At 34.6% G+C, this 15605-nt stretch overlaps 1 protein-coding gene across 2 annotated transcripts in view; it reads left to right on the top strand.

The window, feature by feature from the left end:
- The first annotated feature begins 266 nt into the window (after positions 1 to 266).
- Positions 267 to 15605, top strand: part of LOC143072507 (cytoplasmic polyadenylation element-binding protein 2-like) — a 51004-nt gene continuing 35665 nt past the window's right edge. The window contains exon 1 of one of the 2 annotated variants that reach the window (XM_076247451.1): positions 267 to 1271. In XM_076247451.1, the coding sequence (XP_076103566.1) occupies positions 387 to 1271 (885 nt within the window). In that variant the 5' untranslated portion in view covers positions 267 to 386. The remainder of the gene's footprint in view (positions 1272 to 15605) is intronic. The other variant, XM_076247452.1, reaches the window with a different exon arrangement.

Consider the following 15605-nt stretch of genomic DNA (forward strand, 5'->3'; position numbering starts at 1 on the left):
TGCATATTATACCGTTAGCTCCTCCTTGAATTTGGCCCAGTGTAATGTATACGTATTACCGTTTCACATACCCTTAACATAATTTGCCTGTTAAAACAAAACAATAGGTGAGTTACAGAATTTCAGATTTACAGCATAACACATTTTTAATAAAAATAATGTTAGTTTCATTCAAGATCTTATTTAAATAAGAAGAAAAGTACAGATATTGCGGTCAATCTCATTTGCATATTGGGAATCTAGAGACTGTCAAACAAAACGGAAATGAAGATCACTGAACATAAACGCAGTATTGTGTAGTGCAGCTCCAGAGATAGCAGACGTGGCGGATATAGGGACGGAGACGATACTCCCCCTTCTTCATTAATGTGATATATATATTTTCAATGGGGGATTACGGTCTTTCTCTGGCTTCGAATCTAAGTGGAATACAAGCTAAACTCCAAAACAAGTTGCAGTTTTCATCGGAATCTTCACCATCAACACGTACGATGCAAGATGAGATAAATGACAGATCAGTGAATAAACAGCTGCAGCAATCAGATAAGTCTAATAATAATTCAAGTAATCAAAATGGAGATTTAAATAGAGTATCTAAGAGTGAAAATTCGAATATACACTTCCCATTAATCGACGAGAAACGATTAAGTAACCCACTTCAAGGGCTGGACCAGCCATCTACGTCAACAGCTGTCATTACTTCACATTCCACAACTGACACGGGATTATGGTCAAACTCCACTGCCGATGACTCTTATTTACAAGGATATCAATCATTGAATGGCACTGTTGCTTTTCAGCAGTTTCCTCCAGCCCCAAACAGTATCTACAGTAGTGGAATATCATCCCATATGGGAGTAAATCATCTACCACAGAATCCCCAAAGGAGAGCCATTACTGCTCAACATAATTTTCAGAATCAGAGACCCCAACCAAGCATGTTATTAAATAGTAATGCCAAACCATTCTCAAGTAATTGGAGTACACAACAACAACAGTGGTCAACACAGAACCAGCCTCCAACAATGGCATCCTGGAATAGTATGACCCAACCAGGTCAAAGAAGGTCAATGCCAAATATGAACCCATTTTTGAAAAAGAGCAGCATTTCACAGCAATTTTCTAATCAAACTTTTCTTGCCCCATCAAAGTTCCGTCGCAGCACTTCATTCCCAGGTCAGATGCACCAAGCGACGATGATGAAACCTAGCAGCTTTGATCACATGTCTGCTATTGATGATCTTCAGAGAGACAGCGTACTTAATTACCAGGTATGTTGTTTTGTAGTTGCAGGTAATATTTTCTATGTTGTAATCTGCTCCATATGCTGTATATCAAAATAATCTTCACATTCCACAGATGTTTCTGTATTGCCAGTAAATTATACAGATCTATGCAGGCTTATTAAAAATATGTACACAGTCTGACAGTGCTTGAATATACTATGTATGCATATACATATATATAATTCATGTAATTGAGATACATGAATGTACACATCACAATCTACCACTATAAAAGTGGTAATTAAACAGAACCATAGTGGTATTAATAATACAATCTAAATTAAAAATGTTATATTGTAATTTGTACGCAGACTTCTGACAATGCATGATTGCTGCAATGCTGTAATAAATATACATAAAATTGAGAATGAAAATGGGGAATTTGTCAAAGACTGAGACAGTTAACAGCCTATAGCTAACCAAAGAGCAGAACACAGCCAAAGGCCACCAATGCCAATGGGTATTCAACAATTTATTTGATATTATTTCAAGTTAAACAGAAAGTAATATAAGTTAATACAACAGTGTACAAGTATACAATACAATATACATAATAACATGTACATGTATTTTATCTTTACTAAAAATATATTCAACCTGGTTGATGATGCATGGCTAACAATACATGGTAACACCACTTTCAAATTCTCAGATTCAAGTTCTACTTTGTCTGAAAGGCAGTCTTCACGCTGAATGGCAGCCCAGACAGCCCAGGCTTGTAAAATTGCTCTTGGGCCTGTAAAAATCATATTTACAGGCCAAGACAGCATCTAACTAAAAATTTGCAAAAATTGAGCTCCGGGCCTGTAGATTTAACAGTTCATCGTGAAGACTGGAAAGGGCATTAACTTTGTTCACAAACATGACAAAATACCATATACGGTCTTTTGTGTCAGATAATTTCATTTTTGATATAAAAAAGTTATGAAGAGGGATACATGTATGTTAATTTTGTTAACAATTTAAAGAAACCAAAGAAGGCCAGAGGCTGTAGCATTTTAAAAAATTGGTTTATTTGCCATTTGTAACGTAACGGTACCCAAATTGCACCGAGTACCCAAATTACTCGGTGCAATTTGGGTACCGTTACGTAACAAGTGGTAAATAAACCAATTTTTCAAAACGTCATCTTTTTAAAATGATCAAATACAATATGTTACAAGAACCCATTTAAAAAAATGAAAAGTAAGCATGGACTTATATCCAATTGTTCAAAATATTTGAAGAAATTAAACAAAAGCTCTGTTATTTCGACTTTTGACGATAAGAATTTAAGCATAGATGCAATTTGGGTACTCCTCATTTCAGAATCATTGATGGTTTGGAGGTCATTCTAGACCAATTTTTCTATGATTCCATATGGATTAAAAATCGAATTGGTATACCTATATAATGAAGAAGGATACGGCTACAAAATAAACACAGAATGGACATTATTGTCTTTATCATAAAAAAACGTAGGTGAAAATGTCAAAATAGGGCCACACTTAAAAATATTTTGGTTTGCCCAAACCCTACCCAAAGGTTGAGACAGTGGGTAGGTAGGTAGGCATTTTTTATTTTTTTTTCAAAAAAAGAAATTGAAGTATCAGATGTTTATTAGTCTTCATGCCTATTTGATTAAAAAAAAACTTCTTCAAATCAGGACAATAAAAGAATTTGAGTAGGCAGCTTTTTTCTGGGTAGGTAGCGTTTGGGCAAACAAACCTATTATTTATTATGGCCTAGGTGCAATTTGGGTACCCTCACGTTACACATGGTACATGTGTTACCATGTGTATTATGATGTACATTTTTTTCCAAAAATTATTACCAAGTAACTCTATGAGCAATTTTTATAAAATAGATACCATAAAATGCAGAAATGTCTGAAGTTTTATTGTTTATTTGGCCATGATATTTCTCATGCTTATTTTAAATTTCTGATGAGGGGAACACAGAAAAATATTTCTTGAAAAGTTTGCATCATGTATTCTAACCAAAATAAAATCGTACAAATGTGCATTTGTGTTTGACCAATTAGATAATGAAAATGAACCTCACCAAAATTATGGCCAAATAAACAAAAAAACTTCAGACATTTCTGCATCTTAATTATGGTATCTTTTTTTATAAAAATCGCTCATAGATATACTTGGTAATATTTTTTTGAAAAATATCGATTTTAGTTGAAATGATAGGACATTTTTTGAGTGAGAACTCACTTTTGTCCTATGACTGTACAATAATGAAAAATTTTAGGAACTTATTTGATTCCCTTCAATGTTGCTTTGTAATGCTGGTATGCCTTCCTACGTCAGAGCAAAGAATTAAAATACTAGCCTTTCAAAAGTCGGAATTATTTTTGACTACTACAATCATTGACAATGTAGGATTGGATATAATGATTATATGGACCATAATTTGGTATTTGGTCTTTGGTTTCTTTTTGTATGCTTTTTTATAAGTTCTAAAACTTTAACTTTTATTCTGTGGGTTGTGTTGGTGTTAGAATAGTATTAATGGAACAATTGAGTTTTTCAAGAAAAAATTAATACATTTTGATTCAACTAAAATATCCAGTAATATTTACTGCTGAAGCAAAATCAATCCAACAAGCATCGGCACAATGATAAGAGACGTAATTTCGATTGAATTTTCCAAGGACCCTTTACATCGTTATCCGGAAACGAAGTGTGTTATAACATCGTCAATTCTGAAATCGATTTTGTCAAGTCATTGGGCATTTATTTTCACACAAGATCGTATGTAACATTATGCACATAGGAAAAATAATAGACCCCCCGCGCAATCTCTTTGAAAATTGTATTTTCCTTTTTGTAACAAGACGAAACAAGTCTACAGATTATGTTTGCTAACATCCCGTTGGAAACAAAAACAATGTTTAGACCTAGTATTTCGTATATCTGGCCGTAAGGGTGTGATCACATGTTAGTCACAATTGTTTCACGTATGACTGGTAATGATTTAACCTTTACGACAAAACAATTTTAATAAAAAAAAGGAAATAACTGGATTTCTGTTTCGTGTGAAATGTAACGCATAACGATAACGTCATTTTCTAACTTAATTATTACGAAGAACAAAACTAGAATGTAAATCATCTCTGATTTACCTGTTTGAACAGCTCGCGAGAGTTCATATTTGCATATTGATATAAAGAATTCTGTTACAACAAAGCAGATTACATCATCTAAAATTTGCGATACGAAATCGGAAACGAAAGTAACGCCAGTGTTCTTACACCTGCTACAGAAATACTTATAGTTCTCGGCATTTTCTTCTGACTATTCTTATTGGTCGATGTTCTTTATTATTTGAAAGCAAAAGTTACGAATTTGCCGGTGACGATTATCTATAAATCAGTCAGCATAATGCACTTCGGAAGTGAAAAGTAACGCGAGAAACGACACAAAAATACGGTCGTATAATCTTTGAAATTTGTTAATTTCAATTTTTTTTCTAGGGAAGAGTAGCATACACTTATAAAGGAATCTTTAGATGTATTTATACTTTTCTTACAGAAATACACATTTTTATCACTTTTCTATCGTTATAGGAAACCAGCCCAATAGCAAATTATGGTCCATATATATAATATATATATATATAAATGATTACATGAAGGAAACATTACAATTGTTATTCCAGGATTTTTCTGTCCATCACCCTAACTGATTTAGGCAACAGAACTTAGTCCAGTTTTGCTCTAATCTCATGTGAATTTGTTCACTACTTGACAGGAAAGTGGTCGAAATAGGCCTCAAGGCTGTTGAAAATAGAACGTTGGTTTCCTTTGCATGGGTTTACAGACAGAAAAACTTGTTTATAAGAATTAATTTTATTTTGTTTTTGCCAAAATTCAAACAAAGCACTTTAAGAGTAATGCTGTATTACAGCATTATTCAACATTTTTTTTTCTAGAATACATTTTTAGCTAACCTGGCCCATATATAGGGCCAAGTGAGCTTTTCCCATCACTTTGCGTCCGTCGTCCTTCGTCGTCGTTAACTTTTACAAAAATCTTCTCCTCTGAAACTACTTTGCCAAATTAAACCAAACTTGGCCACAATCATCATTGGGGTATCTAGTTTACAATAATGTGTTGGGTGACCCGGCCAACCAACCAAGATGTCCGCCATGGCTAAAAATAGAACATAGGGGTAAAATGCAGTTTTTGGCTTATAACTCCAAAACCAAAGCATTTAGAGCAAATCTGACATGGGGTAATTGTTAATCAGGTAAAGATCTATCTGCCCTGAAATTTTCAGACAAATTGGACAACCAGTTGTTTGGTTGCTGCCCCTGAATTAGTAATTTTAAGGAAATTTTGCAGTTTTTAACCAGATTTTTGTGACAAAAATGTCGGTTATTGATTTGGGGATGTACGGCGGGCGGGCGGGCGGGCGGGAATCAAATGTTGTCCGTGCATTAACTCATGAACCGTTCAACCAAAGCTTTTAAAATTTTAATATGTTGTTACTGACAACTAAATGAAGGTCAAGTTCAATAATAGCGATTTTGACTTTTACCGTTCAGGAGTTATGGTTCTTGAAAGATTGAAAAATGGAGTTTACAGTCGTGTCCGTGCATTTACGCATGAACTGTTCTACCTAAGCTTCCCAGATTTTAATATGTTGTTACTGATGACAAAATGGAGGTCAAATTCAATAATGGCGATTTTGACTTTTACCGTTCAGGAGTTATGGTTCTTGAAAGATTGAAAAATGGAGTTTCCAGTCGTGTCCGTGCATTTACACATGAACTGTTCTACCTAAGCTTCCCAAATTTTAATATATTGTTACTGATGACAAAATGGAGGTCAAGTTCAATAATGACGATTCTGACTTTTACCGTTCAGGAGTTATGGTTCTTGAAAGATTGAAAAATGGTGTTTCCAGTCGTGTCCGTGCATTTTCTCATGAACCATTCAACCAAAGCTTTTGATATTTTTATATGTTGTTACTGATGGCAAATTAAAAGTCAAGTTCAATTATGACGATTTTGACTTTTACTGTTCAGGAGTTATGGTTCTTGAAAGATTGTGAAATGGCGTTTCCATTCACGTTGTTGCATTTACTCATGAACCATTCAATCTAAGCTTTTCAAATTTTAAGATGTTGATACTGATGACAAAATGGAGGTCAAATTTGATATTGACGATTTTCACTTTCACCATTCATCAGTAATGGTTCTTGTGATATTGCCAGGACACAAATAAATATTAATAAATCTGGTTTGCTGTCGTTGTGACAGCCTCTTGTTGCTTATTATCTTGAATATTATTATAGATAGAGATAAACTGTAAACAGCAATAATGTTCAGCAAAGTAAGATTTACAAATAAGTCAACATGACCAAAATTGTCAGTTGACCCCTTAAGGAGTTATTGCCCTTTATAGTCATCTTTTACCACTTTTTCGTAATATTTGTAATCTTTTACAAAAATCTTCTCCTCTGAAACTACTGGACCAAGTTTAACCAAACTTGGCCTCAATTATCATTGAAGTATCTAGTTTAAAAAATGTGTGGGGTGACCTGGCCAACCAACTAAGATGGTGGCTATGACTAAAAATAGAACATAGGGGTAAAATGTAGATTTTGGCTTATAATTCTGAAACCAAAGCATTTAGAGCAAATCTGACTGGGTTAAATTATTAACCCTTTCCTTCATAATGACGCTTTTTGACGCCACCCCCTTAACTCCATAATGACGCTTTTTGACGCTACCCCCTTTACTCCATAACAGAGTTCGCGAAATCTTTTTTCCCCTGGTGGTCCTTGAAGAAAATCCACTGGTCCTCACTATTAATTCTATTTAAATATACTAAAATTGTGTCAGTCCCACTCAAAATTTTGGGGGTAAAATCCTGAGGACTGACCTTTTTCGCGAACTCTGCCATAATGATGCCTTTTGACGCCTGTGCAGTGCCTCAGTTAAAACGTCTTGCCCAAGACAAATAAGAATTAGACTTAATAAAAGTTGTATCTAATATAAACAGAATATTCATGAGAATATCTGATCGGAATTTCATAAATGAAATATTCGCTTTAACAATGCAACTTTAAACCTGATGATTTTTTTTATTGAAAAAATCCTATGCAAATCAAGTATGCTAAAAAATAATTTCCATAGAGTAAAGGGTTAATCAAGTCGAGATCTATCTGCCCTGAAATTTTCAGACGAATCAGACAACTGGTTGTTGGATTGCTGCCCCTGAATTGGTAATTTTTAAAGAAATTTTAACGTTTTTGGTTATTATCTGAAGTATGTCCAGTGCACGATGTTTTGTCGATATTGTCAACATCGCAATGTCAACTTTATAGTGTCGTTATTGTGTTAACATTGTATCCTATCTTTATGTTCTGTATCTTTGTCATATCGTATATGGACCATAATTTGGTATTCAGCCTTTGGTTTCTTTTTGTATCCTTTTTAGCTCACCTGGCCCGAAGGGCCAAGTGAGCTTTTCTCACCACTTGGCGTCCGTCGTCCGTCGTCGTCGTCCGTCGTCGTTAACAATTTACATTTTGAACTTCTTCTAGAGAACCACTGAATGGAATGGAACCAAACATGGCATGAATGTTCCTTATGAGGTGCTGACCAAGTGTTGTTACTTTGTAGCCGATCCATCATCCAAGATGGCCGCCAGCGGGGGACTTAGTTTAACATAGGACCCTATGGGAAATGCATACAAATGACTTCTTTTAGAGAACCACTGAATGGAATGAAACCAAACATGGCATGAATGTTCCTTATGAGGTACTGACCAAGTGTTGTTACTTTGTTGCCGATCCATCATCCAAGATGGCTGCTAGCCGGGGACTTAGTTTAACATAGGACCCTATGGGAAATGCATACAAATGACTTCTTTTAGAGAACCACTGAATGGAATAAAACCAAACATAGCATGAATGTTCCTTAAGGGGTGCTGACCAAGTGTTGTTACTTTGTAGCCGATCCATCATCCAAGATGGCCGCCAGCAGGGGACTTAGTTTAACATAGGACCCTATGGGAAATGCATACAAATGACTTCTTTTAGAGAACCACTGAATTGAATGAAACCAAACATGGCATGAATGTTCCTTATGAGGTGCTGACCAAGTGTTGTTACTTTGTTGCCGATCCATCATCCAAGATGGCCGCCAGCGGGGGACTTAGTTTAACATAGGACCCTATGGGAAATGCATACAAATGACTTCCTCTAGAGAACCACTGAATGGAATGAAACCAAACATGGCATGAATTTTCCTTATGAGGTGCTGACCAAGTGTTGTTACTTTGTTGCCGATCCATCATCCAAGATGGCCGCCAGCCGGGAACTTAGTTTAACATAGGACCCTATGGGAAATGCATACAAATGACTTCTTTTAGAGAACCACTGAATGGAATAAAACCAAACATAGCATGAATGTTCCTTATGGGGTGCTGACCAAGTGTTGTTACTTTGTAGCCGATCCATCATCCAAGATGGCCGCCAGCGGGGGACTTAGTTTAACATAGGACCCTATGGGAAATGCATACAAATGACTTCTTCTAGAGAACCACTTAATGGAATGAAACCAAACATAGCATGAATGTTCCTTATGGAGTGCTGACCAAGTGTTGTTACTTTGTAGCCGATCCATCATCCAAGATGGCCGCCAGCGGGGGACTTAGTTTAACATAGGACCCTATGGGAAATGCATACAAATGACTTCTTCTAGAGAACCACTAAATGGAATGAAACCAAACATAGCATGAATGTTCCTTATGGAGTGCTGACCAAGTGTTGTTACTTTGTAGCCAATCCATCATCCAAGATGGCCGCCAGCGGGGGACTTAGTTTAACATAGGACCCTATGGGAAATGCATACAAATGACTTCTTTTAGAGAACCACTGAATGGAATGAAATCAAACATGGCATGAATGTTCCTAATGTGGTGCTGACCAAGTGTTGTTACTTTGTAGCCGATCCATTATCCAAGATGGACGCCAGCGGGGGACTTAGTTTAACATAGGACCCTATGGGAAATGCATACAAATGACTTCTTTTAGAGAACAACTGAATGGAATGAAACCAAACATTGCATGAATGTTCCTTATGCCGTGCTGACCATGTGTTGTTTCTTTGTAGCCCATCCATCATCCAAGATGGCCGCCAGCATGGGACTTAGTTTAACATAGGACCCTATGGGAAATGCATACAAATGACTTCTTTTAGAGAACCACTGAATGGAATGAAATCAAACATGGCATGAATGTTCCTAATGTGGTGCTGACCAAGTGTTGTTACTTTGTAGCCGATCCATTATCCAAGATGGCCGCCAGCAGGGACTTAGTTTAACATAGGACCCTATTGGAAATGCATACAAATGACTTCTTTTAAAGAACCACTGAATGGAATAAAACTAAACATTGCATGAATGTTCCTTATGAGGTGCTGACCAAGTGTTGTTACTTTGTAGCAGATCCATCATCCAAGATGGCCGCCAGCAGGGGACTTAGTTTAACATAGGACCCTATGGGAAATGCATACAAATGACTTCTTTTAGAGAACCACTGAATGGAATAAAACCAAGCATGGCATGAATGTTCCTTATGAGGTGCTGACCAAGTGTTGTTACTTTGTAGCCGATCCGCCATCCAAGATTGCCGCCAGTGGGGGACTTTTGAATGAAATTAAACATGTTCCTTTCCTTATCAATGAGGTTGTGTTGTCACTTTTAGCCAAATTTTATATTTTTTCATATGATTTCAAAAACCCAAGTAGAATCAGGTGAGCGATACAGGCTCTTGAGAGCCTCTAGTTTATAAGTTCTAAAACTTTAACTTTTATTCTGTGGGTTGTGTTTGTGTTAGAACAGTATTAATGGAACAATTGAGTTTTTCAAGAAAAAATTAATACATTTTGATGCACCGTTTACGTGATAGGAAACCAAACAGGAAACCAATCTTTATTTTCTTTATTTTGTACAATATATTTCAAAAGACATAAATGAACACCATTACTAGTGTTACTTGCTTCATGTTAATATTTTAAATCTATATATTTTCCATGTTAAATTAAAGTTTTTTTTAAACGCGACAGGAAACCATAAGAAACCGAAAGCATTTTTTATACGACCGCAAAAATTTTAATTTTTTGGTCGTATATTGCTATCACGTTGGCGTCGTCGTCCGCGTCGTCGTCGTCCGAATACTTTTAGTTTTCGCACTCTAACTTTAGTAAAAGTGAATAGAAATCAATGAAATTTTAACACAAGGTTTATGACCACAAAAGGAAGGTTGGGATTGATTTTGGGAGTTTTGGTCCCAACATTTTAGGAATTAGGGGCCAAAAAGGGCCCAAATAAGCATTTTCTTGGTTTTCGCACTATAACTTTAGTTTAAGTGAATAGAAATCTATGAAATTTTGACACAAGGTTTATGACCACAAAAGGAAGGTTGGGATTGATTTTGGGAGTTTTGGTACCAACAGTTTAGGAATTAAGGGCCAAAAAAGGGCCCAAATAAGCATTATTCTTGGTTTTCGCACAATAACTTTAGTATAAGTAAATAGAAATCTATGAAATTTAAACACAAGGTTTATGACCATAAAAGGAAGGTTGGGTTTGATTTTGGGAGTTTTGGTCCTAACAGTTTAGGAATAAGGGGCCCAAAGGGTCCAAAATTGAACTTTGTGTGATTTCATCAAAAATTGAATAATTGGGGTTCTTTGATATGCCGAATCTAACTATGTATGTAGATTCTTAATTTTTGGTCCCGTTTTCCAATTGGTCTACATTAAGGTCCAAAGGGTCCAAAATTAAACTTAGTTTGATTTTAACAAAAATTGAATCCTTGGGGTTCTTTGAAATGCTGAATTTAAAAATGTACTTAGATTTTTAATTATTGGCCTAGTTTTCAAGTTGGTCCAAATGGGGGTCCAAAATTAAACTTTGTTTGATTTCATCAAAAATTGAATAAATGGGTTCTTTGATATGCTAAATCTAACTGTGTATGTAGATTCTTAATTTTTGGTCCAGTTTTCAAATTGGTCTACATTAAGGTCCAAAGGGTCCAAAATTAAACTAAGTTTGATTTTAACAAAAATTAAATTCTTGGGCTTATTTGATATGCTTTATCTAAATATGTACTTTGATTTTTGATTATGGGCCCAGTTTTCAAGTTGGTCCAAATCAGGATTCCATATCAAGTATTGTGCAATAGCAAGAAATTTTCAATTGCACAGTATTGCACAATAGCAAGAAATATCTAATTGCACAATATTGTGCAATAGCAATTAATTTTCAATTGGAGTTATCTTTCTTTGTAAAGAATAGTAGTTGATAATATATGTTGGAAATTTGCCAGACATGACTATGATGTTATTTTCTATTTTTATTTGCCAATAACTTTATGTAAATAACTTCATTGGAAATTTGCCAATATAAAATGTTGCTGATGAAGTTTTTTTTATTGTTTTATACAATAAACAATGTATATTCACTTTTACTACCAACCAATCTTTACCATTCGGTGATAACAAGCACTTTATTTTACATTTTAATATTTTATGATGTATTTAAAAGAGTAGTTATTGTTGCAAACTCCATTAGAAATTTGAATTGATATCAGTTTTGGAAAAAGGGAAACGGGGATGTGAAAAAAAGGGGGGGGGGGTTAAATTTTTCTCATTTCAGATTTCATAAATAAAAAGAAAATTTCTTCAAACATTTTTTTGAGAGGATTAATATTCAACAGCATAGTGAATTGCTCAAAGACAAAAAAAAACTTTTAAGTTCATTAGACCACATTCATTCTGTGTCAGAAACCTATGCTGTGTCAACTATTTAATTTTAGATTTAAAAAGTTTGAAGAAGAAATCTTTAATTGATTTGTAAAATCTTGACATTTGTTTTGTGTAAAAAAAAACCATGTAATGTCAAAAATTTGATCACAATCCAAATTCAGAGCTGTATCACGCTTGAATGTTTTGTCCATACTTGCCCCAACTATTCAGGGTTCGACCTCTGCGTTCGTATAAAGCTGTGCCCTGTGGAGCACCTGGTTGTTAAGAGCAATACTCCTTTTAATTGTTGCCGTTCTGGGTTTTTTTATCGATAAACGTCAAATGCTTGGATTAATGTCCCGATTGGCTTTCCATAGATTTTACAAGACGTCTTACAGAAATGTGTTTCATTTAACCATGGGCAGTCATTGACGGAGAATTTGTTCAGCCTAATATTATTTATGATGTATCAATACAATTAATAAACTTTTTAACTGTAAACAATACTGTAAATCGTAGGTAAGCGTTTTCAAACGTGAATTTGATGACGTCATTTATCTTTTCTTGTTTTTGTAAATATGCGCAAAATTCACTACTCATACAGGTTTTTTGTACCAATTCTCGTATTTATATAGTAACTTACCTTTTAATAAATATTCTTACTCAGTCTGTATTTACTAAATTCGTCAGAACATCGCTCAGAATCAACCAAAACAAAATGTTCATCTATTACGATTATTCCCCTTTGTATGTATGGCGGCCTTTGTTGAACATATTTTAGACGTTTTAAGACCATGATATAAAATCGCAAAAAAAAGATTTTAGACCATTCTAAGGACTTGAAGTATGTTTGATATAATGACGTTATTGACGGATCTGAGGCCTAAATTAAAATATTGTTTGTTTGCCCTTTTCCGACCCTATGTTTTGAAACAGAGTAGGTAGGTAGGTAAAATATTTTATATTTTTCCCAAAAAAATAACTTGGCTCGGTATATTTTTTTCATGGGTAGGCAGGTAGGTATAATATTTTATTTTATAGATACAAAATCTGCATAATGTCATTTTTGTCTGTTTTGCTTTTGCTAATAAGTTTCTGGGACTACGTTTTGAAAAAAAATATCATGTAGAATGTGAAGTTAATTCATATGCACTACTATTTTGTTTTCAAATATCAAAATATAGAGCTGTGCCGCATATTTTCAACGTTTATATATGCCTGGAACTTTGAAGAGTTTTAACTTGCACTTATATTCTGTACTACGTACCTTGTACGCTTACCTCTACCTAAAGGTTTTCTGTAAGGGATAACTTTGTCCTGGTAAAATATGTCCGGGCAGACATACATTACTAGTAGAAAAGGTCCCTAGTGTTTACATTTCCGTGTGTGCCTATGTTTCCAATAAAAATGCTACAAGACTTAAAATCAATTGTCATGTATTTTACATCACATTTATAAATGATCTGTATGGAAAACTTGGGCGATTTTACTGCCAAATATTCTCCACTTTACAGGCTTTTGTAACCTTTGGTTCATGTCAGATATAAATAATATAGCAATGCTGGTCGAAGGCATTGTTAACATAATCATCCTGATCTACGGATCACAAAAGGCCATCCCTACATAGAATACAACGTCCGTTTACACAAAATAGTTTGTACACACGTTGATAATTTTGTATTAAACGAACTTTTTTGTAAATGAACCCTGCTCTTCAAGTATAAAGATGCAGAGTTAACGTACGTCATATCATGATTTCAAAGCGTTCAACATCGATTTCAAACAAATGCTTTGAAACTCTAAATGCAAGTGTGCATGTCAAACGCTCACTTGATACCAAACGGACTAGACCTTATATGATAAAGATAAAACCCGAGGATTCCGGTAAAAAAGTTTTGAGCGGGAAATACAAATATAAGATTTTTTGTAGGAACGAAAAAATAAAATAAAATAAAATCTTGCTGGTAAATACAAATAAAAGATTTTCAGGCGGAACGAATTTATAGGGTCAGTCGGTAAAGGGCAAACAAACAATATTTTAATTTAAGCTCGAGCAGAAAAATATTCTGTTGCAATTTGTTTAAGGTTTATCCTAGATTGACTGGACTATATGTTGAAAATGTATTTTTATGCTTTGATATTTAAATAAGTTTTAATTTCTTATCAACAAAGAAGTCACATGACACAGATTTCTTAATTCTTTAGTGAATTTTAGCATAGACGGATCCAGGGGAGAATTGGTTGATTATGAAACATGAAACATGAAAACTTAATTAAACACCTATTTCTACATATACAATATGTATTCAATGGCGTTGTACATAAATGACATATAAAATACAAAAATACTATACAAAAATACAATATGTACTATACCAAAAATTGAAAATATACACTGTGATACACAAGAAAAAAGTCTGAAAAGTTCAAAATAATTTTCGAAATACAATGTTTTCAACCGACATTTAAAAGTATCCAAAGATTCAGAGTTTCTTACATTTGTACCTAGTTCATTCCACAATTTTGGCCCAATAGTACTAAAGCTTCTATCTGAAAAAGTTTTCTTTTTGTTATATGGGACTGCATAACAACCAATAGATGACTCTGACGACCTTAATGAACATTTCGACACTTGAGGATTTAACAAATTGATCAAATATGACGGTGCATTACCTACATGACAGTTGTACATATATGTTAAGATTTTGAATGTAATTCTAGCTTTAATCGGAAGCCAGTGTAAGTCAAACAATGCCTGCTTGGCACTATCATACTTAGAACGGTTTAACACAAGTTTGGCACACATATTCTGTATACGTTGCAATTTATATAAATCAGTTTGTGAAATTCCAAAAAGTATAACATTGCAATAATCTAAATGTGATATAACCAAAGATAAGACCAAAGTTTCAGTTGCTTCTTTCGATAGATAGGATCTTATGCACTTTATTTTGTAGTAGTTCATCATTGCTGTTTTACATTTTTTAGTAATATGGTCTTTGAAGTTTAGAGTCTCATCATCCAGAAAAGCTCCTAAGTACCGTATACATGTTTTTGATTTTATAACATCTCCACAAATGATTATTTCTTTTGTCTGACATTTAGAGAGTTGGTGTTGACTGCCAAAGAGAATAAACTCTGTTTTCGCATTGTTCATTTTTAGTTTGTTACTGTTCATCCAGGTGTTTATATGAACAGCGCAGTCCTGTAAGTCAGGAATTGCATCCATCTCATTCGTTAATGTTGGCACAAAACGTTTATTAGCAGTATGGTCGTCGGCAAATCCGTACACAGTAATAGATGGTGGAATAATGTCGAATAGAGTTCCGGCGTAGACTAAATAAAGCCAGGGACCTAAGCAACTTCCCTGTGGTACGCTACACTCAAGTTGTCGCTCTGATGATGTTGTAGAGCTGACATTTACACGACAGCTTTGAGGTCTCAAATAGGAATCAATCCATTTAAGTGCGGTTCCATTTACACCGTACTGATATTCGAGTGCTTTTATCAAAATACTATGATCTACAGTATCGAATGCTGCACTTAAATCAACGGCGATCATAG

The sequence above is a fragment of the Mytilus galloprovincialis genome, chromosome 4 (assembly GCF_965363235.1).
Source record: "Mytilus galloprovincialis chromosome 4, xbMytGall1.hap1.1, whole genome shotgun sequence".
NCBI lineage: Eukaryota > Metazoa > Mollusca > Bivalvia > Mytilida > Mytilidae > Mytilus > Mytilus galloprovincialis.